Source organism: Mastigoproctus giganteus, chromosome 6, assembly GCF_048544385.1.
Source record: "Mastigoproctus giganteus isolate SK-2022 chromosome 6, ASM4854438v1, whole genome shotgun sequence".
Lineage (NCBI taxonomy): Eukaryota > Metazoa > Arthropoda > Arachnida > Uropygi > Thelyphonidae > Mastigoproctus > Mastigoproctus giganteus.
Window position 1 is genome coordinate 199996399 of NC_143580.1, and position 27384 is coordinate 200023782.

At 34.5% G+C, this 27384-nt stretch overlaps 1 protein-coding gene across 3 annotated transcripts in view; it reads left to right on the forward strand.

Moving 5' to 3' along the window:
- The window catches only part of kst (spectrin beta chain, non-erythrocytic 5 kst), a 593342-nt gene that overhangs the window by 502889 nt on the left and 63069 nt on the right, over positions 1–27384 (forward strand). For all 3 annotated transcript variants that reach the window (XM_090376665.1, XM_090376667.1, XM_090376666.1), the window contains exons 65-69: positions 2379–2565; positions 7548–7748; positions 8080–8175; positions 13168–13302; positions 24515–24697. In XM_090376665.1, the coding sequence (XP_090232791.1) occupies positions 2379–2565; positions 7548–7748; positions 8080–8175; positions 13168–13302; positions 24515–24697 (802 nt within the window). The remainder of the gene's footprint in view (positions 1–2378; positions 2566–7547; positions 7749–8079; positions 8176–13167; positions 13303–24514; positions 24698–27384) is intronic.

A 27384-nucleotide genomic window follows, 5' to 3' on the forward strand; every position in this document is an offset into this window, starting at 1 on the left:
TACAGACAAGTCCAATAGGCTTAATGTAGCTGAATCTAGTTACAATACTAGAATTAGATAATGGCAATGAATATTTAAAATGATTTAGAATCTGCTCTAGATTTATGCTGTCTAAAACTTTATTTAAAAATTTAAAACTTACTACCCAGTTTAAACTTAAAAATATCCAATAATAAATGCTCCAGATGCACATTGATAAATTTATAATCTCTGCTTACTTTAAGCAATGCCTTCAACCAGCTAACTTTAAAACAAACACCATATCATGAATAATCTTGATACTGATAACAGGTTAATCCCAAGTCTTTATCAAAACTGAAAAATTACCTATCACATTGTAACTGATGGCATATATTGAGAGGCGCTAGCCCCAATTGATGTGCCTTTCAACGTAAGCCTTAAGCAGTAATGACATTATGATACTTTAGATTTGTTATTTTGTTAATATTTGATTTAGTATGGCTTCGCTATTTAGAGTGACTATTAGAGCCTTGTAGGTTATGGTTACGTACATATCTTAGGCTATATTGTTAAAAATAAAAAACATAGTTCTTGTATATAATATATATATATATATATATATATATATATATATATAATCATCAAGAATAATGCAATAGAGAAGTTATATGCTATAGGGGGAAGGAAAATTAAGAATAAGATTAGATAAGACTGAATTACAATAACATGAATTATGGATCAGGATCACTGCTATCACAAAAGTACCCCACAGCCATAATGTATATATAAAATATTATTAGTATAAAATACAGTAAGTAGATGTTTATGCATAGAAATAAACTAATGAAATACGGTGTACCCTGGGAGCGATATACGTTGTGAACGAAGGGGGGAAGAAAGGAACCAGAAAAAATAATTGTAACGATTGAAAAGTAAACCAAATGAATTTTTTGAAGAAACGACCAAGGTGTACCCTGGGAGCGATATACGTTGTGAACGAAGGGGGGAAGAAAGGAACTGGAAAAAATAATTGTAACAATTGAAAAGTAAACCAAATGAATTTTTTGAAGAAACGACCAAGGTGGAGAAAGCATTGCAGTCTTTCATAATTTTTGTGTCTTCATCAGAGGTCATCCACCAAAATCATGAAAAAGACAGCAATGCTCTTACTTCTGTTTCCGACATGCTCTGTATGTCAAAGTACACGTGTGAAAGTCCACGTGGTAATATCAATTTTAAATTTTGAATAAAATTTGAATAAAATTATACCAAGTTTGCAATTACATAATGTGTTAATAACGTATTGCATACAGAACATGGATGACCTTACAGAAGTAAGTGGAACGCTATGAAAGTAGAAAAAGCAAAGACAAAGGCAAGGAAAATCCAAATGACAAGAACTTACCGCTACAGGCCGGACTGACAGAAAAGACTGTGTCAGTGGGTTACCAGTGTATTTATGCATGGGTACGCTAGCAGTGCCTAGCGTTAGACAAATTTTGATGTGTGTGTATTTTTTGAAATACAATGAAATGACATGGGCGGTGAAGCTACGCTAGGTTAAGTACACGATGCTCAAACTGCCCAGGACAGTTAAGAAATATAATAGCTGACAAAGTAGCAATAGAAGGCAGCTAAACTTTGTTAAGGCGAAAAATAGATTGGGTAAAGTTAGAAAAATAGAGCCCTGATGTCGTGTTCGGGTAAACTAATGGCTCACAGGACATAAGATGTAGAGGCTAGTAAAGTAGAAAGATGATTATGGTAGAAATATGTAGTTGGGCTAGGGTGGTTCGGGGTTGCAAACTCGTTCCTATAGTTACGACCCTGAACGAATGTCTGGGAGTTAGTGCATCATGTATTTAAGGTCAGTTCACCTTGTACACAACTACTATGGAATGCCATGAATGGTGAATGCTACTTGCAGTCACTTTAAGAAATTGTGTGACTAACAATTTCATAATAGGAAAACATTGAATAATTGATATTCATGCAGGATGGTTTTCCTCTCCCACATTTGCATTAACTCTGGATGGTTATGAAATTTTGAACTCTTCAGACACCTGAGCAGTTTTGGAGTATACATTAAGAGCCAATTTATCATGGATATAAGGCATCAAATGTACTACAAACTGCTCCTATATATGCTATATTTTTGTAGCTAAAACAAAATAAAAGTAGGGAATTACTTATCAGCCACTCTGTGCCTGACACAGAGTGGCTGATAAGGTTTCTAGATTAATTGTATGTTAATATAAATATAGAAACAAAATGACATTTATAACCAATGCGAAAATGCTTCACGGACAAGCTTTCTTATATATTTTAAATGTTGCTATTTGTATAGTTGATTTATTTATTAAAACATAGTCCTCCTCTCTCTTCCCCCACCTCCCCATTTTATTTCTGTTAAATAGATATCAGTCTCTCCATGAGCCTGGCCAGATTCGAAGAGAAAACCTAGAAGATGCTTTTCTGTTGCAGCAGTTTTACAGAGATGTAGAGGATGAAATGTCTTGGATAAATGAAAAAGAACCTTTGGTTGCCTCTAAGGACCTAGGCAGTAATTTAATTTCAGTTCAGAATCTACAAAAAAAACATCAGGTCAGTTAATTTAAAATTGATTGAAATTTAATATTAATTACATTTTTATCTAGAATTACTTGAATCCAGTAAGAGAAATGGCCTGATCTTGATTTGAATGCAGAGGAGCTGCGTTTCATATTTCTTAACTGTTATTTTTATAGGGTGCACACAAAGTACTTTAAAACTTTATTTTTAAATTTTAAAAAAGTAAATTAGATAAAGGTAAAAATAAAATACTCTTTTTTACATAAGACAACAACCAGTAAATTTAAATGTTAAGTTTTTCTCTTTACTTTATTTTAGAATTTTTTAATTAATTTTCTGGAAATACATATACAGATACATATGAAGGAAGGTTGTTCCAGAAAATGGAAGTTAAATGAATAAATGAGGAAGAAGAAAAGAAAAGTTGGTTCTGTGAGTTTGAAGTTGGACAGTAAAAGGATGTTTAGTTGTTGCGGCATGGGTTCGGACTGCTTTGGAAGACAGAGCGGGAATTATAGAAGCCGATTCAGAAGACAGTGCCCATGGAAATATCTATAGCAGGGGTGGCCAACTTAATTTGTGATGCGACCTACTTTTTTTCTTCAAAATGTGCCGCGATCTACCATCTCAAGAATTTCATTGCCATGGTTAAAAATGTTAATCAATACATATTGAAAAATGTTGTTTGTAAATTTTAAAATTAAATACAGTTTAGAATTCTTATTTTAAATTCATGTGTATTTAAATTTTTAATTTATGTGAAGTTTGTGTCTTCATGTCATCTGCCAAGCTTTCAAAATCGGGGATATACTGTGATAAGGCCAACCATAAAGAGTCTTCTGTATGCAAGTCCTTAAGAGTAGAGCGACTCTTCATCTTTGTTTGTTTCAAATACGAAAAGACCAAATAATTCACATAGATATGTGGCACCAAAACAGGAATTTAAAAGTTCATTTTTTTAAATTTGAGTACTTTTCTCGGCAAACATATTTCCAAAAGTCTTTTTATGATGACCTGGCTTTTAGGAAGGTATCGTTTTACGATGTAACAATTTCATTTTCAAGTAATATTTTCTCCATGTGAAAAATCTCAGTGATTTTTTTTTTTTTTTTTTTTTTTCCTGCAATTTGTTTTGTATCTAAGTCAACATTAAATGGATAAGAAATATGGTGAACAATGTCTTCAATTGTTTTCAAATCACTGAATCCAGTTTCAAAATTATCCACAACTTTCTCAATTTCAGAAACATATTTCTTACTATTAAATTCAAAAGCAGGGCATATTTGCAAATGATTGAATTTTTTTTTCTTTGAGATCCTTAGCCATTGCCAAAAATTGATATTTATGTGCAGAAATACTACTAATCATATCACCCACATTTTTTTTATTTTTTCCTTGTAATTCCAAATTCATATCACTTAATTTACTGGTAAAATCTCCCAAAAAAGCCAGATCACACAACCACTCTTTATCTTGTAGCTGATGATAATCATCTCCCCTTTGATCAACAAATTTTTTTTAATTTCATTCAGCAAATTTCGAAATCTCTGTAGAAACTTACTCTGACTCGGCCACCTCACATCTGTGTGTAATATCAGATCTGGTTCATTTTCATCGAGTTGCATTTTGAAAAGTTTCCTTTGAAGAGATTGTCCTCTGATGGAATTCACGATTTTGAAAGCTATGTCCATAACACTTTTAGTATTTAATCTTTTGCTGGCTAACACTTGTTTATGGATGATACAATGGTAACTCAAAAAATCTGGGAATTCATCATCCTTTTGGCACAATGTGATGAATCCGTTAAGATGCCCCGTCATTGTTTTAGCTTCATCTGCTGTTATTGATACGAGCTTAAATATTGGCAATTTAATTTTTTCAATTAAATTTTTGAATGTGTTAAATATATCAAGATTTCTAGTTTTTTCATTTAATGAAACCATACTCAGCAGTTCTTCTCTAGTGGCAGAATCATTGAAAACCATATCAATAACAATGAGCAGTTGATCTGTATCACTGACGTCATCCGTGTAGATTCATCCAGTTGTAAAGAAAAGGACACACAATTAGCAGTTGTTCGCTTACATTTTTCTCATTTTTTCGATGCGTCACATCATAGTATTTCAAGATAATTGCAGATCTTGAAGAATACTTTTAATTTCATTTTTGTTCTTAAAATTTTAAAAAAGAGAACCTGTTATTTCTAAAAATGTGTCTTTGATGAATTGACCATCAGAAAATAGTTTTCGTTTTTTTGCAAGATGATGACTCACTTTATATGATGCTATAGTTACTGCTTTAGATTGTAAATTAGGTGTCATGAAAAAATTTTGTTGTGCAAATAATCTGTATTTAAGTTCTTTTAATTTATTTTTTCTAAGGTCATTATTAGGTGAAAATCCGATTTGCATTTACCATGGAGTGCATTGAAGTGCCTTTCTAAATTTACTTTTTTGGATATAGCCACGGAAGCACATTTCAAATCAAACAACATTTTTCTTTTATCATTACAAAAAAGTATTCTACTTCCCACTCTTGATGAATATGATACGTTTTACTCTTTTTCGGAGTATTCATTTTAAATCAAAGGGTATTAAATTAACATATAAGTACTGTCCAGTTATTAGTATTAAGTAAGCTAAATAAGAATTCGACACATATACTGCTCTCCACAATGTAACTGCGTGAATTTTTACTAGACGAGCCCAGCGGCTGCGTGGCAACAAAAGTAGTCATGTGGTTCAACGGATTTGTAATATGAGTATGCAGTGGGGTGCATAAAAATAATAACATTTAGATTTTGGCTAATCTATTTTTTTTTATATATATTTAAAATTCATCGTGATTGACTGAAATTAAAGCACGATTGACTGGTAGATCACGATCGACTTGTTGTCCACCCCTGATCTATAGAAAAGCATGCAGCAGAAACAGAATGTCTGTGAGACAGATTGGAGGAACCCTTGTAGTGATGTGTCATTAATTAATCTAACTGCCCTCTTTTGAATGGAATTTAGAAGAGAGGTTTTGGGGGCACCACCCTAGATGTGGGAACAATATTCTCACATTTGGGAGAATCTGGTAAGGCATATTTGCGATGTGTATAGAGTGAACAGCTGTTTGGAAGAGTGATACTGAGAACAAAAGAGAAAACCCAGTTTTTTTAAATGCTGAGGAAGCAATATTTGTAATGTACTTATGCCAAGAAAGATTAGAAGTCAGGGTAATCACCAATAGAGATATGTGATCTTGCCTAGAAATCAGAGTGTTATCAAAGGTAAGCATAGGAGCAGAAGAATCCTTTTTGCAAGATATAAGACAGGTCTGAGTTTTAGAAGGATTGAAATCAACTAAGTTATCTTTGTCCCTCACTGGAGTTATTACAAAATCATTTAACTCCCTGTTAGAGTGTGATAAACATCTGGTCCTCTCCTCCCGAATAGGCGTCTCTGTAGCCAGGTGGGAAGGAGCAGCAGTGTGTAGCACACGCTTCTTGATTAGACCGGGGTTCGAGCCCATCACCACCAAATACGGAGGATGCGGAAAGGTCAGGGAATGACCACCGCATATCCCGGAGCAATATGGCCTTAGTTGCTAATGCTCCTAAAAACCAAAATAACAACAACAAAATAACAACCTCCCGAATAAAACTCCTCATGTGTGAATGTAGATGCAAAATACTCATTTAGTTTGGCAGCTATCTGAGAATGATGATCATCTACAGTCAAACCATTGATATCAAGTGGACCAATCTGATTCATCCCCTTCCTTTTAGACTTTATATAAATAAAGAAGTCTTTGCTGTTTTTCTTTGCATCCTTTGCCAAAGATTTTTCATAATCTGCCTTTGCTTGCCTAACCTCCTTGATGATGGACAACCTGAGTGCTCAAGATTCTCAACTGAAATTTGAAGGTTACCTTGGAAGTGCAAATACCATTGAAAAGTTTGTGTTCTATCTATAGCATCATCACCAAATGCTTGTTTAAGCATTTTGTAAGTCTGATTCTGTTTTCCCAAGTTTTTGACAAAATTTGATGCAAATTTGCTGTTTATTAATATACACTATTTTACTTGGCTACAAAAGCCACAAGGCACGCTCAACAGAAATGTACTTAAACACAATTACATAAAAGCACAATGTCCTATGGTGAGAAACTATCACCAGTAGAATGTTATGCTTTTATGCCATTGTCTAGAAACTTTTGGTCTGTGCCTTATACATTGTCTTATTAACAGTTTGGCTTCCTGGTGTAAATTCATAATGGATTATGCCTTTGTATAGTCAGAAAAACTTCTAGCATAACTTCAGACCTGTTAATCCCAATTTTATTTTTATTAGGAGACATGACAGACTTCCATTCAGAGGATGGATCTTTTTCTGCAGGTTTTATCACAAATTTAAACCATTTGTTGTGAAAGCTCAACTCTTGTTTCCATCCGATTTGCTGTTAAAAGTATGGGGGTGAAAGAATTTATATGCTTTTGTCATGTTTTAACTAGTTTGTTTAGCTAAAGAAGTTTTAAATTGTAAATATCACAGTACTGTTTTCAATTTTAATCATAAAGATTAAAATTGTGTTCTTTCATAAAAATATTGATGTCTGTATTTTGGCGATATCAATATTTGTTACTTGTAAAACAGCTTTGTTTAACTTTTATAAATTAAGCATCTACTAACTTTTGGAATCAGGTGAAATTTTTATTTTTTGTATATGTATATTTTAACAGTTGTAGCTGGTCATGTACTCTTTTCATCCAGAGTGCCTATTAGGCACTCTGAGCAAATGGGTGTGTTCTTGAATTGATTACTGTTGAACATAAATGTGTTTACTAACATTCTAGAAAATGCACTTTAGAATATGAACAAAAACCTACTCTGAAGTATTCTGAAAGTAAATATACTGATTTTTATAATCTTTTGTATTTTATTAATGTAAATAAATTATATTTACAAGAATTAGTTTTAGTACATAAAATTTGCACATATTTTTAACAAGAATATTTCATATTGTAGATTTTAGAGGCAGAGATTCATTCTCATGAACCTTTAATTGCTACTGTAAGTAGCAAAGGACGCCAGATGATCCGAAGTGGTCATTTTGCCTCATCTGATGTAGAAACTAAGCTTCAAGAATTGCAGATGTTGCTGCAGCAATTGAAAGATTTGACTAGTGTTCGTAGATTAAGGTTGTTAGATGCAGTGGAGTCACAAATGGTATAACTTTCTTTTATATATAATTTTTACATAAATAATTTTTAAATATTTTAAAGTACTTAAGTTTATCATAAAATCTAACTGTAGTCCTTATGGTTTTATTTACCCTGCATATTAATTTAATGTATGCATCACATAAAAGTCACTACATTCTGTTGGTTAGGGATATAAAGTTACAAAACTGTTTTACTAAAAAACTAAATGTTGGACAAGGATTTTTTTTTAAAGTGTTATTGCCAATTTTAAAAATACATAGGACAGTTTGATTTTCATATTGAAAGTGTCAAATTTATCATTTTGAGTTTGAAAGTGGGTTTCTTTATTTACTTAGTTTTATTCAGAAGCAACAGAAGCTGAAACTTGGATTAAGGAAAAGAAACCTTTGCTTACCAGTCCAGATGTTGGGAAAGATGAAGATTCTGTTCAGGTGAGAAAGATTGCATTTTTATATAATTATGTTGTTTAATAGGCATACTTAAAACACTGAGCACCTATGGTTTGGTGAGCTAATTGAATTCAGATTGCAGTTGACAGATTTTCCAAAGGTGCTCATTTATACCAGAAAGTTTCCAGAAGTTCATCTGAATGCTTTGCTAAACTGCTGAATCTTTAGTTGAATAGAATGCCAGTTGTTGTTGTTGTTATTTGGTTTTTAGGAGCATTAACAACTAAGGCCATATTGCTCCGGGGATATGCGGTGGTCATTCCCTGACCTTTCCGCATCCTCCGTATTTGGTGGTCATGGGCTTGAATCCCGTTCTAATCAAGAAGCGTACGCACTGCTGCTCCTGCCCAACTGGCTACGGAGGTGCCTTAGAATGCCAGACTGTTAAACAGTTTGTCATAATAACTTTTTATTTTAGCTGCATTATTCCATGTACATATGGCTATTGCATCTGTGCACAGTCCTTGCATTTTGTAATGCCAAACCTTATGAAAAGAACATACTCTTTTTAAAAACTCAAGGCACCGCTGTGACCAGTTTTGTAACTATATGGTTTCATCATCAGACAGCTGTGACCAGTTTTGTAACTATATGGTTTCATCATCAGACAGCAGGTAGTCTTATTAGCAGCCTCATGTCACGTAATGAATAGACATATCAAATTTAATTTTAGATTTGATGCATTCATTAGATTTAGATCAAATCTAAATTTAGATTTGTTACAATCAGAATGTGTATGTATTGTTCATGTTGGATTTATATTTTTATTGTTCAGCAGGCATACTGGCACATTTTCTTGGATTACTAAATATGCAGATTAGTCCAGTTTAAATTGAAAGATTGGCAGGGAAGAATATGGTTACTTTTAGTTAAGGGGCACAGATTCTGTTGAAATGTGAAAAATACAAATAATTGATGTGAGAATGGACTCTTTTTTTTTTTTATTGATGACAGTTGATAAAAGACAAGACAGTAAGGATGAGAAGTTAATTTTTCCCATTACTAATTTGTTAAATAGTCTCAAGGTAAACATCCTTTTGGAGCTTCAAAAAAGTAAGGGAGAAACATTGGTACTAATATTCACAGGCTGTCCAACTGTAATGCATTCTTTATCTGTAATAGATGTAATAGTAATGAAGTGGCAATTTTTTCTGTGCTTTCTTATTTTCCTATTTTTGTTTTTGACCATAATGTACAATGTTGTTTTTCAAATGGTAGTCAATAAGTAAATTTTTTCTGTATGGAACATTCTTCTTGCAAACATATAAAGAATGTGCTTTCATCCAGTCATTTATGACATGAGAAAATAAGCAAAATACCACTGACATGTTTCCCATGCTAATATACTGTGATCAAGTGAAATCGCATTTTGTGTAACTTTTCAGTTTGTTTTTCTGATAAGCTAATCAAATCAATGAAATATCCAGTGTTATTGATGATATTTGTGTTGTCTGCATTTATATGTACCAATGATGTAGATACAGTTAAGTCAAGGGCAAAAACTTCAGGCTATGAAAGTTATAAAAAGTCATTGCACATGTCAGAAATAGCCTCTTTCTGTATGCAGCTTTGAGAAAGCTGGGTTTGCTACTGATACAGTAAAAGAAGTAGCCATAATTGAGGTCTAGGGAAAAAAAATCACAAACTCTAAAAAGTCATTATACATGTCAGGCACAGCCTCATACTGTACATAGCTTTGAGCAAACTGTATTTGTTAGTTAGTGCACCAATCTCATTCTAGGAGGCACTTTGCCACTAATTGCCTTAGTATATTACTACTCTAAATAAAAAAGTGTTTCTTCAGTGGAGAAGTGCTTTTTTAGTTCCATTAGATATGGTGCAGTAAATGAAGTAGACTTAATCATATCTAGTTCGTTTTTACTGCACCATCACACAAGTAGTGGATATATCTTACCACTGGATTTCCAGATGTTCACAGTGCTTACCTACCATCAGAGGAGACCCCAGTCAGGGTCAAAACCATGGCCTGGGTAGTGGCATACACTTTCAATAAATAGCAGTATACTTCTCTTTTGGAGAAGTGCCTTTTATTTAAAATAGTCAAATACCAAAGCAACTTGTGGTGAAGTGCCTCCACAATGTGAGGTTGATTCAATAAATAGCATAACAAGTTTATTTGAAGCTAGGTACAGAAAGAAGCAATGCCGAATGTGTAATATGCATTAATGATTAAAATAGGCATTTACGAATACGAATGTATATAATCTGATGTCTTGAGATCATTTTGAATGGAATACTTTTTAGGAGATAACAGTATTCTATATTAAAAAGTTATTTAAGGCATGAATAGGAAGATATTCCATATTTGGTTGATTTTCTTTATAATGTTTATCCTTTTGAATTAATTAAAAACCAAAAGTTTATTTATAGTGCCTTGAATATGGTACACTTCTCAACAAAATTAACAGAAAAAAATATTTTTCATGAATATTTCATTGTGAACAGCATTGCCGAAGGCGAACAGTTGATATAATAGGCATCCTGGCATGCAAATTCTGAGTATCCAATAGAAATTGACCTACTACCTTACAGAGCTGCACATTATGCAAATTATTCATGCCTATAAAAACACGACTTGCAACCGCATTGCTTCATTTCCCATTTTTTTTTTTTTTTTTGGCTAGCTCAGTGGGGTAGCCACATCTCCAGTACTTCGGATGGCAAGTCATTGTTGTTTAGATGATTCTTTGAGATGGTGGGCCACTGGACAACTTGAAGCCAGGCAGTCATAGGTATGGGTGGCACATTGGCTTAATGTGTCATGCAGTGTTGTCTCAGCACTATGGAAGCAGCTTTGGGAGACAGGAACCATTACAAAAAGAGCTGGCCAAGGTCACTCGAGGGCTAGGCCAGAACAGACCTCTATCTGAGTCTAACAGCAAGATGGAACCCTACGATGTCATCAATCGCCTGTTGAGGTTGCTGTGGCCACAGGTGAAAACATTTCCAACTGGTCTGTGTTAAGAAGGCTCAATTCAAGTGGACTCTACTCAAAGAAGCCAGTGGGTTGTATCCCATTTACCACAAATTACTGCAGTGCTTGTCAAAACTGGTTCCATGAACATGTGACTTGGAGCCCTGACAAATGAAGTACAGTTCTGTTCTCTGATGAGTCTCATTTTAGCCTACAAACAGATTCTAGACATTATTTCATCTGGAGACAATGAGGAATGCAGTACCATCCATCCAACATCAGAGAAAGGAACACTTACAGTAGAATCAGTGTTCTCGTGTGGGGTGAAATAATGATCAATGGCTGCACCCCTTTTCATGTTTTTGATAGGGATACTGTAACTGCACAGAGGTACTGAGAAAAGATCCTTGAACCCTATGTGTCACTTTTTAGGGACACAATTGGCCCAGATTTTGTTTTCATGCACGACAAGGCCACTGCATATAGAGCTCAAGTGATGAGGAATATCTTGAAACTGAAGATATCCAATGAATGCCATGGCCAGCATGATCATCAGATTTAAAACTGATCATATATCGGTTTTAAATCTGGTGATCACCCTTATACCGAGCATGATTCACTATTGTTAGCCCTGTTTAACTGTTAGAGGGGATTATATGACGTACTAATGTCATGTGATCATATTTTTGTGTATCTTGTATTGTGACATTTTTGGTAATTCTTCAGCCCCTATAAATGTTCTTTATACATGTCTGAAGTTCCTTGTCTTCTCCTCATTTCATTGTTATTCTATGGTGCACCACCATACCAAATTTTTTATTGCGCTTCACAATTCACAACTCGTGCAGCTTGTGAAGCTGCACGAGTTGTGAATTGCGAAGCGCAATAAAAAATTTGTAACTTGTGCAGCTTCACACGAGTTACACTGTGTTTTCTAAATGTTCTGTTAATTTTGTTGAGCTATGTAGTTTAGGTATATTGAAGGGAGTAGAACAAGTTGGTTTTTTTGGGAGGAGGGAATGCTTTGACTACTTCGGTTGTAGTGTGCCATAGTAGGAACAAGTTGTAACACCATTTTCAGAAATTACTTCACTAAGATTGTTCTGTTTGTACTGCTATGTCTGTACTGCTGTTTCTACTGCTAACTCCTCGGTCACTTGGTGATCTAAAATCTGCACTGGTAGAAGAATGGGATTTGTTGCCACAGAATCTTATAGACACCCTTATACCAAGCATGGTTCACTATTGTTAGGTCTGTTTAACTGTTAGAGGGGATTATACGACGTACTAATGTCATGTGATCATATTTTTGTGCATCTTGTATTGACTTCTGTAATGTGACATTTTTGGTAATTCTTCAGCCCCTATAAATGTTCTTTATACATGTCTGAAGTTTCTTGTCTTCTCCTCATTTCATTGTTATTCTATGGTGCACCACCATACCAAATTTTTTATTGCGCTTCACAATTCACAACTCATGCAGCTTGTGAAGCTGCACGAGTCACACCATGTTTTCTAAATGTTCTGTGAATTTTGTTGAGCAATGTAGTTTAGGCTGTATATTGAAGGGAGTAGAATAAGTTGGTTTTTTTGGGAGGAGGGAATGCTTTGACTACTTTGGTCGTAGTGTGCCATAGTAGGAACAAGTTGTAACACCATTTTCAGAAATTACTTCACTAAGATTGTTCTGTTTGTACTGCTATAAGATTGATAATAATGTTAATAGCACTTTTTTCCCTGAACTTGAATTTCTGTCTCATCTCTGATGCTACAATGAAACAAATTCAAGAACTTATGATATTCCATTATGGCAGAAATATTGACAGAAAATGGTTTCAGTTATGGTAATTGTTGCTACTTTATTTCATTTACTTTATTATTACTGCTTTACTTTATTGAATTTAATGATTGCTGTAATGAACAGTGAAGCAAAGGCTGACCGAACTTGGTTAAATTGTTATAAGAACTGTTTACTGACAAGAAAGAATAAATAAACAAATATGTAAAAATAAAATATAGCAATATTATTTCCAATCTAGGCTTTGATAAAAAAATTGGATGGACTAGAAAGGGATATTGAAAACTTTGCCAACACCATAATGAAATTAGCTAAGCTTAGTCAAGGACTTATCGAACGGAGGCACTTTGATAGTGAAAACATCCAGAAGAAACAGGTATTTTGTTAGCATAATTTTGAAATTTTTTTTTTGTAAATGTTACAGTAAAACTTGATAAATCCAGTGTTCAAAAATCTAACACAAAACTTTACTTAAAAAAAAAAATCCAGAAATTACTCTGAACTTATGATCTTCACTGATTGCTATTGATTTGGCTGTTTTAAATTATATATGACTATAGGAAACTTTGCTGTAGCTTTCTAGTGGGAATCAAACTCTGTGATGTATGTCTCCCATTGGTTGCTTCTGATTGACTGGTGGCTGTTTTTATTGAAATCTGAAAATTAACTATAAATATGGGAAGTTTCAAAGTGGCAGCTGAGGTTTAATGCTGATCTAAGGTTTTGCACCTGGACAGTAAGAACTCAGTAGTATCTTACAGGTGGGTGGGATTAAAAGTGGTTCAGGACAAAAAAGATATATGGTTTATAACACAATCAAACATGAAGCTTACAATGAAGTGTAAATGGGTTGGCCAGGATGACACACGGTGTCCTACTAGTTAGTTATTGAACCTTTGTAAGGTAAGGAAAAGATGTAATTTTTCTTGATGATGGTGTAACTGCACTTGGAATTTTGTATTCAGCTCTTGAGGCTGTACCTAAAAACAGAAAAAAAAGGAGAAGGAACTTAAGTGCCTATTGGAAAGTTTCTGGAGATAAACAGTATGCTGAATCAACAAGATCACAATCAAGAAACAAATGCACACCAGACATAAGTTTAAAAATTATTTGTCTTTACATAGGGTGAAGACGTAAAGACAAGAGCTACTTGTCTTTACATATTGCATTTGATTGTCAATGAACATTCCAGTTGTATGATAGCATGAGCTTGAGTTGAAAAGCCACTTTGAGAGGTTATGACTTAGAATGCAATACTCAGAAAAGTTTTCAGAAGCTGAAACGTTGCTTCACTGCTCCATCAAAATGCTGAGTGACCTTTCTACAGTAACTGATGATCTACGCATCTTATTACCAATGACAACATACAGTATTAGGTTTCAAAAATCCAGAAAGAGTTAAATCTCAGTTGACGGATTTATGAGGTTCTGCTATAGTTGTAATATATATATATGATCTTAAAATTCTAAATTGTTCAAGTGATTGACTATACTTTTAATTAACTAAAATTTAAAAAATTTGCTTTTCATTTCTTGTCATGTTTTTTTAATTTTTATTTGCAATTTGGTTATAAATAAACTGTTCCTGTGTAGAATTGTCTGAAGAGCAATGTATCAAAGGAAATACAGTGTAACTTTTAGTGACAGAGACAGCAAAATAAATATTAATTTACAAGTCCATTACTCTGGTGACACTCAAAACCAAAACCACCAATATTTTGTTTTGTTGTCTCTTTTAATATGACAGATCTTTTTTTTTTTTTTTTTTTTTTTTTTTTTTTACGAAAACACCAATCCCAAAAGGTATTAGAACCTGAAGGTTGAAATGAAAGTACTTGTTGACATTAGACTTGAATTTCTGTAAATTGTAAATTTTGGGAAATACGTGTGAAGGGAAGTTTAAGGGATAAATGAGGAAGAAGAAAAGATGGTTCTGTGAATTTGAAGTTGGACAGTAAGAGCAGTGGTCGAATCAACCAATAATTGGGATTCTGTCTGAAAAAGTAAATGGTTGAGATTGGAACTGAGACCCTGTATGGTTGGGTGGGGGTTTAGATCTTTTCGCAGATAAGTTTGTTCTGTTAGTTTGACTATTCTTAATGTAGTCACTAGTCAAGAAAAGGTTTCATTACTGTGTGAAATAATGAAATTTTTGGATATGGTGTATACACAACAAGAAGATACTTGACTCCTTGGCATGTGGCCGTGACAATGCCCCCCCCCCCCCCAATCACTATCTTGCAGAGTAGAGGCAGTGAGCTTATACAGGTAACCTCGTATAACACAGTAGTTAGGTTCCTATAAATTCTTGTGTAGTGCGAAACCATGATAGCACGGAACTAAGAACCAGTACAAAAAGGGGTTATGTTCCAAAGGCTAACAAAAATACACCATTTTTTTATAATTATCAGAAACTTAATTTCTATTAAAATGGTAATAACTGAACAAACGTCTTACAAACTATGATACATATATGTCAGACAATGTACGTTCATCTAATTTTTTCCCTCTTCATCTTTGCTAAGCACATTCAAATGAGAGAATGTTTTTTCTGTTGCAGAATATCTTTATCTTCTGAACTTTCTTCTGCAGCATCTAGATTTCATGTATCTTCTGCTCTCTTTAAAAAATTGGTAATCTGGGTTTGTTTGCTTTTGCTCTAGATATACCTTTGCAAATTTCATGGTATGGAGCCAAGCATTTTTGAATCTTCCTTTTGAATTTTGTGCTCATTTTGGTCAAAGGATTTGCATTTAAAAAATAAGATTTTAATTGCTTGGCTAAGTTTATGCCTTTCCATATGCTTTTAGTGTAAAATTTGTAACTTCAGAATTTTTATCTGCGCTATCATTCACTTAATTGATTTGGTTTACGTCTGATGCCATTTCCACCAAATCTGCTTCGCCAGCCTCTTTTTCTACCAGTAATTCTTGAACGTCTTGAGTAGTCATATCATCAAAACCTTCCCCTCCTACTGACTTAGCAGGTTCTACTATTACATCGATTCCATTTTCTGCCAGTTCAACAAAATTTCTTGAATGAACTGACTCTGGCCATACATTTTTCCAACATGCATTTAATGTTGACCGTTTTACTTCTTTGGGCGATAAAGCTATTATTCCAACACAGTCCACAATTGAAAAATGTTTCCATGCCTCCATCACTTCAATAGATTCGGAATCAATTTTTTCCAAACTCATTGTAATGATTTTCTGATGTAATGAGTTTTAAAGGTAGATATAATGCCTTTGTCTAATTTTTGAATTTAACAAGTTGTATTAAGTGGTAGGAACATTACTTCAATGTTTGAATGACTTAAATCTTTTGGATGGCCTGGCGTGTTATCCAATAGTAATAAAACTTTGAAATCTAGATTTTTTCACTTTAAATAGGTTTACAGCTGGCACAAAACAATTTAGAAACCATTCTTTAAATAAATCAGCAGTTACTCAAGCTTTTTTATTTTGCTTTCTGATATACTGGTAACATGTTTTTATTTTCACCTTTCATTGCACGAGGATTAGAAGATATATAAACTAGCATAGGTTTTATTATGTAGTTTCCTGATGCATTACTGCATAAGTTATATTACATGATCTTTTGATGCCTTAAAATCTGGTACAATTTTCTCTTTTTTGAAATAAACATTCTGTTGGGCATTTTTCTCCCACCAAAGACCTGTCTCATTGGCATTGAAAAGTTGATGTGGTGTATGTATCCATGCTCTTCAATAATTTTTTGAAATTTCTCTGCATACTTCTTGGCAGCTTCACTCTCCCCTTGAATTTTTATGTCATGTGACGAGAAGTAGTTTCCAAATCACTCAAACCAGCCTTTACTGGCAAACAACTGTGGGTTAACAGAAGATTCTCCATTTTCTTTGGCATGGTTATTTAATTTTAGTGCCTTTTGTTTAATTACATTGCCGTCTAATTGGATCCATTTTTTACGGCAATTTTCAATCCAAATACTGAGTGCTTTTTCCATTTTCTCAATTATTGGCATTCGGGGACGAGTTTTCATATTTGCAGAAATGAAAGATCCTGCAGCAACAGCAGTTCTAATTTTATGTTCATTTTCCTTTATGGTCTGGATTATTGCTTCATTTAAATTTAAACCTTTTGCAATGTATGATACCTTTTCCTCTTTTTTAAAGACAATCGAAAATTTGTGTCTTTGATTCTAGAGAAATAAAGTTTATTTTGAGAGTTGCTTTTTTACTTTCTTTAGGCATAATTTAGGGCTGGTATTTTAATTCACAACAAAGAAATTATTCCAATATGTTTCTTAAGAACAACGTTTAGTAATACACACCCAGGAAAATTTATAAACGATCAAATAAAAACTAAAATAGCTTAAAAAGCTTACGAAAAGCTTAAAACTCATGAATTGCATGCTTCAAAGTCAAAATTTTTTATAGTCTCATGCACAAGTTCAATAGCACAGAACTAAATACAGGGAATTCCCAATAATTTTTTTTGCATAACGGCTAGCGAGACATTGGCAATTCACAAAAAAGAATGGAAATGTTGATAAATTACATACAACATAATAGCAGGGTTTTCTCCATGCAAAAGCTCAAAAATACCCTGTTATGCGAGATTTGCTGCAATTTTCTAACCCTGTTAGAGGGAAACCATGTTGTAAAAGTACCGTGTTATATGGGGGGGGGTTGCCTGTACTCTATCTGATCCAGATGCCTCCTAGAGAATTATAAGTTTGGCCCAGTGGGCTGTTTAGCAGCTAGCCTGTGAACACCATTTTAGAGCTGTACCCTTGAAATGTAAGGAAAATTGGATCTCATCATAATGCCCATCATATCCTCAAAAGACATCATTCATACTGCATAATGGAAGGGATGTGGTTTTTGGACCTTTGCTGCTCTAGAGACTAAACATGGGTTTCACCACTTCATATCTCCAATTAGCAAAGTGGTGGAATTGCACCAGTTGATGAGAGTCATCTATTGTCGCGTAACATAGAGTGGTGGCATTCCTCTGTGTGTGTGTGGTCCCAAAATACTGCACCTAGAATACTGGAGGTGACTCTAGTATTCTAGGTGCAGTATTTTGGGACCTTCACATGGGTGTTATACCAAGGTTTACTAACAGTCCCACCATTGTGAAGGTGTAAGCAGAGGATTTGTTTGTTGCAGAACAACCAGATTTCTCGGAAATTTGGTCCACTTGGCTCAAGCATCATCTGAATATAAGTTCCATCAGCATTAGCTTGCTATACCTGAGAGAATGTCTGTGACAAGCCTCAAGGACTTGGATTGTCTGGGCTAATGTTTCTGACGCGTGATTCTGTTTCTGAATGTCTGTGAAGGTAGGTATGCACTTCAGATTATTCCACAGAGTTGCTCTATCTTGCATGTAAGGCATACCTTTGCATTGCTAAATAACAGAGTGTATAATCTGGATTTTAATATAAGGACTACTTATAAAATGTCTCAGATTAAATTATTGTATAGAATTTTTTTTTTTTTTTTTTTTAATGTGACTAGCTCCACCAACCAATGATACTGGTTGGTGGAACTACTTATAAAATATCTTTTTTTCACATCTGTGCTCATGTATATCTTGATCAAGCAATATTTTAAATAGAAATTTGTAAAACAACTCCCCCCCTTTTTTTTAAAATTAGCATTAGCATTTAGCATTAGTAAAGGCATATGATGGAAAAAAGCAAGCTTATATAGCATCAGCAAAAAAAAAAAAAAAAACCCCTTCTCATTTCACTCATTCACTCACTCCAAATGTTTGTCTCGTTCTGCCCTGAATCTATTTAAGCTATCAACTTCTACAATGATAGATGGAAGATTGTTACAGCAATCAACACCTGCTGGCTAAAGGCAAACTTCTGCACATCTGTCCTACAACTGTCTTTCCTCCATTTGAATTTATGCCCTCTCAAGTGATTATTTGAGCAAGAGGAAGAATCCCATCAGCATTGAGCATGCTCAAACCATTCAAGGCTTTATACACCTCAATCAGATTACCTCGCAGGTGCCTAGTCTCCAGACACAGTAATTTGCAAAACTTATGCTTTTCTTCATAAGAGCAACCCTTTGTTCCATTCACTAATCTTGTTGCCCTTCTCTGTACTTGTTCCAACAGCTCTACATCCTTCTTAAAATGAGGCCTCCAGATCTGTACACAGAACTCAGGGTGTGGCCTGACCATTGCCTTATACAAGGGGATAACCACCTCCTTATCCCTGCTAGAAAAATTCCTGTATATCATTGACAAGACACCATGAGCTACTCTTGCAGACCATCTGCACTGATCAGAAAACTTCATATCTGCCTGCACAATTACCCCCAATCCTTTTAATTCTCCACCACTGTCAGTGTAGTACCACATAGTTGATACGTTACTCTGGGGCTACTGCTTCCCATATGCAGTACTTTACATTTGTCAATGTTAAAACTTCAGTTGTACACCTCTCAGTCCATCTGCTCAACTTTTCTAGATCCTGTTGCAGCAGCGTACTGTCATTAGTGTCATTAAAAACCCTGCCGACCTTTGTATCATCTGCAAACTTAGACATTAAGCCTGATATACCATCATCAATATCATTAATAAATACAGAAAATAACAATGGACCCAACACTGAACCCTGGGGGACTCCAGTAATAACATTAGTCCACGAAGAGCAGTGTCCATTGATTACTACTCTGTCTTCTCCCATTCAACCATCCCTTTATTCATAGCAGCAATTTGCCTCCAATGTCACACTGCTCCAATTTGTGCAGCAGTCTTCCATGTGCAACAGTATCAGAAGCCTTTTCTAAGATCAAAATATATGATATCAAAATTATTCTTTGCATCCAGTTCCTTTGTGACAACATTATAATATCCAATCAAATTGGTCAGACAAGACTTCCCCTTAACAAACCCATACTGTGTCCGAGCTATAACTGAAGTCTTGTCTAGATTATCCTGCAGTGCTTCTTTAACCAGTGCCTCCATTAATTTCTCTGGAACAGAAGTTAAACTAACAGGTCTGTAATTACTTGTGTTACCCTTTGATCCTCCTTTGTGAATTGGGGTCACATTTGCACATCTCCAGTCCACGGATATCTCACTTGAGTCCAAGGAAGCTCTCATAATTATGCTTAAGGGTTTGCTTGCTTCCTTTGCTGCCTCCCTTAATATAACTGGATAGATCACATCCACCCCAGGTGCCTTTCTTATGTTTATCTTCAATAATTCCTCCTTCACTTTGCTCTCAGTTATTACAAAATCATCTAGCTCACTGCCAGAGTTTAATTCACCTCTGGCGTTCCCCTCTCTGACATCCATTTAGGCCTAAACCTCATGTGTGAATGCAGATGCAAAATACTCATTTAGTTCGTTAGCTATCTGAGCAGGATCATCAACAGTGGAACCATCAATATCAAGTGGACCAATCTGATTCATCCCCTTCCTTCTAGAGTTTATATAAGTAAAGAACTATTTGCTGTTTTTCTTTGCATCCTTTGCCAAAGGTTTCCCATAATCTGCCTTTGCCTGCCTAATCTCCTTTGTGACTTGGTTACAGACCAGCTTATATCTATCATAGGCTTCCATGTCATCTGTTAATTTATATGTATCCCATGCATTTTTCTTCTCTGCCACATGTCTCATCTGACATCCATTTAGGCCTAAACCTTGAACAATATTTCTTAGTTGGTATGAAAAGCCTAGTAGCTTCCAAGATTAATTCTCTGAATGCTTCCCATTTTGAATTTGCTTTTGGTAATATCATCAGTTGGTCCTACCGTATAGAATTTAAATACTGTCTCAGACTACCGTAGTCACCTTTACCCTTGATGGTAATTACCTCCTTGAGTAAATCACACTTCACTACACTGTGATCACTGGCACATAGCAGTTCCTTTATCTGCAATGAATGCATGAAGAATCAATTAATGCATGAAGAATCATTACTGATAATCAGATCAAGAGTATTCTCCCTCTAGTTGCCTACTGAAAATGTTGCTGTAGAAAACAATCATCCAATAAATCCACAAAAGCCTTCCTAGTGTGTGAGTGACCAACCCACAAATTCCAGTCAATATCTGGGAAATTAAAATCCCCCATTATAAGACACTCTGGTTTACTGGCCCACTCTATTTCTCCATACAGTTGTTTATTATACTCATCAGAGTATAATAAACACACTAGGTCGTTAGGTCTATAACACACTCCTACTCTCAATTTTGCTTTCCCAGTGCTTATGTCACACCAAACTGACTCGACAGTGCACTGTCCAGCCATATCAACTGGCTGTACAGTAAACCCCCGCCATTTGCGGGGGTTACGTTCCTGAGAAATGCCTCGAATACCGAAAATGCGAATACTGAGTTATGGCTCCCATAGTAATAAAGGGGTTCCGTTCCAAAGTATGAAATATATAAGAAAAGATAGTCTAAAATTTTGTCTATGTATGTATTATATGTACCTTCATAATATGACTATGTACATAGTAAAATGCAAGCATATGGCATTGAAATGAAAATAAGAAACAATTTAATATTAAATATAATATTTATTAGAAATTTCAACAAATTTTTCAAACTAGCGCCTTTGTTAGCTAAAAAACTTATCCAGCCAGTGCTATTGACAGTTTCGCTAAAGTTGATAAAGGAGTTTTGCCTTTTCACGAATGATGAGTGAACTTAACGGAATTTTATTTTGAGTTCGGTCTTCTATCCACAGATTTAAAGCCTTTTCCATTTTTTCTAATTTAACATCATGAGTTAGAGCAAATTTTTGAAGCAATTAGCGTGTTTTCACGGACACTACGGCAGATTTTTTCTTCCAATTTTTTGATTGATTGTACCGTTGACTCATTGATTTTATAATGTTTTGCCACTGAGGAGACACTTTCACCATTAGAAATTTTATAAAACAACTCAATTTTATTCGCTAATGTCATCATCTTCTTTGATCTTTTCACATTTCCCTTGTTATTCGTAGCCATATTTTTGTACGGGTTAGAAAGAACTTGTCCACAATAAAGTCACTTTCTTCCGTTAACACACTCGAAAAAGTCTGTTTTGCACTACAAAACAGTAGATTTATCACTTTTGTAAGCATATCAATTTATAAATTGATAAATTTATTCGATTTTATAAATTAAAAGCAAACGACAAAACCTTCTATGACAAGCGCATAACACATACGGAATAAGGATTAGCGAGAAACATCCACGCTCGCGATTTTGTTACCCCTCTCCTCCCACCCACTGAGCGCTGTTTTGACTGGGAAAGATCATTGTAGCCACACCCATGTTTTTTTATGGCGGAAAATGTTCACGGCACTTTAAAATTCACATTTTTTTATATTCACATTTTTTCATAATTATATTAAATCAGCGACCGTGAATACAAATACCGCGAATAGTGGGGGTTTACTATACTTCCTTGAATTTTATGTGTTTCTTAACTAATAGCATATCCCTTCCTTCTTTCCTATCCTGTGTATCCTTCCTGTACACATTATACTCCCCAAATTCCAGTTCTGCATTCCTTATATCTGTGTGACACCATGTCTCTGATATCCCAACAATATCTGCCTTTGATGTTTTGACCAACATCTCAAATTCATCAAATTTATTTACCAAACTCCTAGCATTGGTGTACATGCAAATATACATGCACCTGTTCCTATTCTTAGCTACTCTAACACAGCCCATGTATTTACTTGTTGTGCAATGACTCCCAGCAGTCTCTGGAATCCCCTGCACCTTGTTTTCCAGGCTGCTGTTCTCATTCCAATAGAAGCAGTGCAAGAATCACTTTCACCTCTGCCAGCAGCTACTGTTAATCTTTTAGTCCTCATATCTCCCCAAGATTTGGAGGAAATTAACTAATTCTTATTAATGTGTAAATTTATAGTTGTTCCATTATATGATTTATGTATGACTTCAGTAGAAAAAAAAATAATTGTGAGTAGGTTTCCCCAAGACCTCACAACAGTCTGATCCCACCATAACCGTACCTCCTGGTGTTTTGCCAATATGAATGGAACCTGATTTGGCCATTGGATTCGATTTCCTGTTCACGATAAGGTGTAACAAGTTGTGCATCCTGAAATGCTTCTTCGGTTATAGCTGTTGTACTGGGTTCTTTTTGGACTGAATGTAGCCTTTTTATTACTCTGCACTGCTGTATTTTTCTTGTCATCCATTGGTCTCTTTTGCCAACAAGCTGTTTCTGACCACAGGATCACCACTGGTGGGAAAATTATTTTATTATTTGTACCCACCTTGATACACTGGAGACACAACAATTGTATATGTCAGTTCCAGCACGGTTGCAATTTCTGACTACTCATACCAGTGCATATGGTGCCATCTACTTTTTCATGCCCGGTCATTAGATCTTTCATCTCGCCCATTATCACAATGGATTGCACATCTACAAAATTCTCAATTATCACCCACTTGCTTTATATCACATTGTATGAACACGATACTGTTTCTGAAAGAGCGCTCCATTTCAAAAAGGGTAGGTGTACCTAGTAAAGTTACCCTGAAGTACAATAAATATAAAGCGTGAGTCAATACAGTAGACACATGCCATATCCACAATCAGAACAGTGTCCTGTGCATTATTGAATGTTAGAAAGGTTGTCAAGATGGCAGCCACCAAATACGGAGGATGCGGAAAGGCTAGGGAATGACCACCGCATATCCCGGAGCAATATGGCCTTAGTTGCTAATGCTCCTAAAAACCAAATAACAAACAAACAAACAAACAAGATGGCAGCACGCCTACAAATTACAAAAAAGAGAGCAGGCTATCACTAGTAGTCTTTGTTTAGAATACTCACAAATGGAATTCACACTGAAAGTTCACATTGTAAAAATTCCACCATTTATCCTATATAAAAATCCAAATCACAAGTGGAGGTGTGCAATTATTTAGGACTGGCAGGTTCAACTGTAAGAATAATTATAAAAAATAAAGAATAAATTTTAGTAGCAGGATAGACAGCTGTTCCATTATTTATTAGGAAAAATGCTATGGCACAGATCTCAACTCACAAATACATATGGTACCTTATGGGAATACAATGCTCGCTTAGCACTGATTCACTTAGTGCTCTGCTTTTCTGGAACAAATTATCAGCATTAAGCAGGGGTCATCTGTGTAACCATTTCCAACCTCTTAATGCCATCGTTCCTATTGAGATTTCATGGGTTCTTTATAATAATGTGAGATCATGTAATGTCACACCAACACTTGATCACCTTCACCTCTTTTCCTTCATTCTTTTAGTTCAATATTGGCAGATGATGAACAATTAAAAAAAAACAAAAAAAAAAAACGTGTGGTTCCCAGTGTCCCTAAACTAAATTTTTGTTAGTTTCATAATTTCAAATTTTGACACTTGCGCATATCTCTGTAGATCCTTTATTTCAATTTTTATTTTAATTTATTTTTTCACTTTAATTTCTTGCAGCATCTAACTATTACAGATTTAAAAAGTGGGTGTAGTAAAATTAATAGGTTGTACCAACACTTCAATTCTTTAAAAAAAGTTTTCATGTTATTCTTATCTTTTAAAAAAAGAATTTAATATACAAATAATTCAGGTGGAAGTGGAAGCCAGTTATCAAGAATTGAAAACTTTAGCTGAAGAGAGGACTTACAGGTTGCAAGAAAGTAAAAGATTTTTTGCCTTTATAAGAGATGCAGATGGAGTTGCTACCTGGATCCATGATCAGATTATAGTAGCAAGTTCTGAAGATTATGGAAAAGATGTGGAACATGTAGAGGTGGGTTTATTTAAAATATTAAGTGGTACATAGAATTTTTCATTTTTAAATATAAGTATAATATTAAATATATTATGAAGTATTACAATTATATTATTAACATATCACTAATAGTTAAGAGGTATTTTTATTCTATCCCACCTTGGCTTTTAGTGGCTGGGTTTGTTTAAGATTACAGATCCCATTGTAATTGCCAATAATCTAGGAGACATATTTGCTATCATATCTGCTGCAATATTCTCCAGAGTTTCTGGCCAAAAACTGAATATCAGCCAGTCTTTCTCCTGGCTTTGTGTTTAGTTAATGGTCTTGAATTTCCTAGAATTAGCATCTCTATCATGTCAAAAATAGCTTATTATTTATACAATTTCAAGCCACACAACAGATCATGTCAAACAATGTCAACTGCAAAATTGCATTTTTTTTTTAGATAACTTTAGTTTTACTTTATACAAATAGCAGTACATATCATGTACTGCTATTTATATCTCTCTAGTACTTTAGACATTAGCTTGGGCCATAAGCACATTTCTGTAAACCATGAAGATGTCAAATGACTTTTTCTTGGTTAATTAAAAAATGTTTACTACAAAATGATTTTGTAGTTAACGTTGTTTGACACTAAACCCTCGATATGAGAAGAACCAAGAACAAGAACAGCATTCTCACTCTACCCTATGAAGGTGCTGTACTGTTGGATGAGACTTCTTTAAATACCTTTTGAGTAACATTAATGGATTATTTTATTCTTCTACAAACTAAAATATTTCTAGAAAAAGCTGTTTTTCTCCTTGTCTTCTGTCTGGACAAAATGAGATCTAGTAATTTTCAGGAACTACTATCCTACAGCTGTAACAAAATATTTGTATTCATTTATTGCCAAAAAATGATATCCATACACAGAGTTTACACAAAACAAAAACTTTAAAATATATAGAGACTGTACTTCCAAAATAAAACAAATAACTCATGCATTAGTCACAAAAAATATTATTCTAATTATAAACTGACACTTTTTAATATTATTTCAATAGTGATGATTTTAGATTTACTTAAATCTAAATCACCATCAAGGTTATTCTCATTATAAAATTTCAATGCTACCTTAAAAAAAAAATCAAGTGAATTTTGAGCCTCATGATTCTGAAGGAGAGAAGAATGAGTGAAGTGATTTTAATCTCCTTTCTACAGAAATGGACTGAACCCTGAGATTATTTAGTAGCTATAATTTTGAAATTTTATTAGGAAATTGCCTTCAACAAATGCGATTTGTGTCCAAAACTCACAAACCATAAGAGGTCAGATTATAGATAAACCAACAGAACACAAACCTGTGAGGCATAGTTAAATTATGAGCTTATTAGATATAGTAGTATTCAAACTAAAAACTGATAATTAATGTTTGCATTAAAAAAAAAAAAAAAAAAAATTGTTTATTGTTTATACTCCGGCATGACCATCAGATCAGTGGAGTTTACAGTAAATCATCAATACAAACGTTAATTGTATTTAGCAGTCACTGGCTTGAACCCCGATCCACTCAAAGAGCACGTGTTACTGCACTCACACTCCTGACCACTCAGTTATTAATCACACTGCATTAAAAAAGGATATGCCAATTAAACTTCAGTTTAATTGGCATATCCTTTATGAACAGTAAAGATGTACTGCAGGATCACCTTAACAGGAATGGAATTATATAGAAGTTACAGCATGAGTTTGTTAAGGGGGGGGGGGGATCCTGCATGACCAGTCTAACTAACTACCATGACACAGTGACAAAGGAAAGGATTGCAAATAATTTTGACATATATTTTGATTTCAGAAAAGTTTTTGATATTGTTCCACATGAAAGACTGCTGCTAAAATTGGAGCAGTTTGGTATTACAGCAAGTTACTGCTATGGGTAAAGAAATGGTTGAGTGAGAGTGGTTATTGATGGGAATTGCTCTTCTTGGTCTAATGTTATTAGTGTAGTGCCCCAGAGTTCATTGTTGTTTTCTGTATTTATTAATGATATTGATGAAGGGATATCAGGCTTAATGACAGTAATCAGTGTATGCTGCTGCAACAAGATCTAGAAAATTTAGGCAGATGTACTGAGAAATGGAAGTTGAAGTTTAAAATTTGCAAATGCAAGATACTGTATATATGGGTAGTCGTAATTCCAGAATAATGTACTAATTGTAAGTTACTACGTCCAGGGTGGTGGCAAATGAAAAAGACCTGGGGGTAATTGTGTAGACAGGCTGCCAGTGCAGCTCATGGGTTTCTGTCAATAATATATAGGAACTTTTCCAGCAGGGACAGGGCAGTGATTATCCTATTGTATAAGACAATGGTTAGGCCACATCATGAGTACTGCATACAGGTCTGGAAGCCTTATTTTAAAAAAAGATATGGATCTCTTTGAATGAGTGCAGAGAAGAGTAACTAGATTAGTTGAACACAAAGGGGTAACCTTACCACAAAAGACTGGTTCTGAAAATTGTAGTGCTTGGAACCTGAGCACTTGCATTGACGTGTTTTAAGGCTTTAAATGGATTGAGTAAACTTGATGATGATGGTATTCTAACTCTTTCTCAGACAACACACACAATGTAAACTTGCATTGAGGAAGGATAGATGCACCAAAATTTGCTTTTGGCCAGAGAATAATTGATTGTTTTGAATGGGTTGCCATCTGG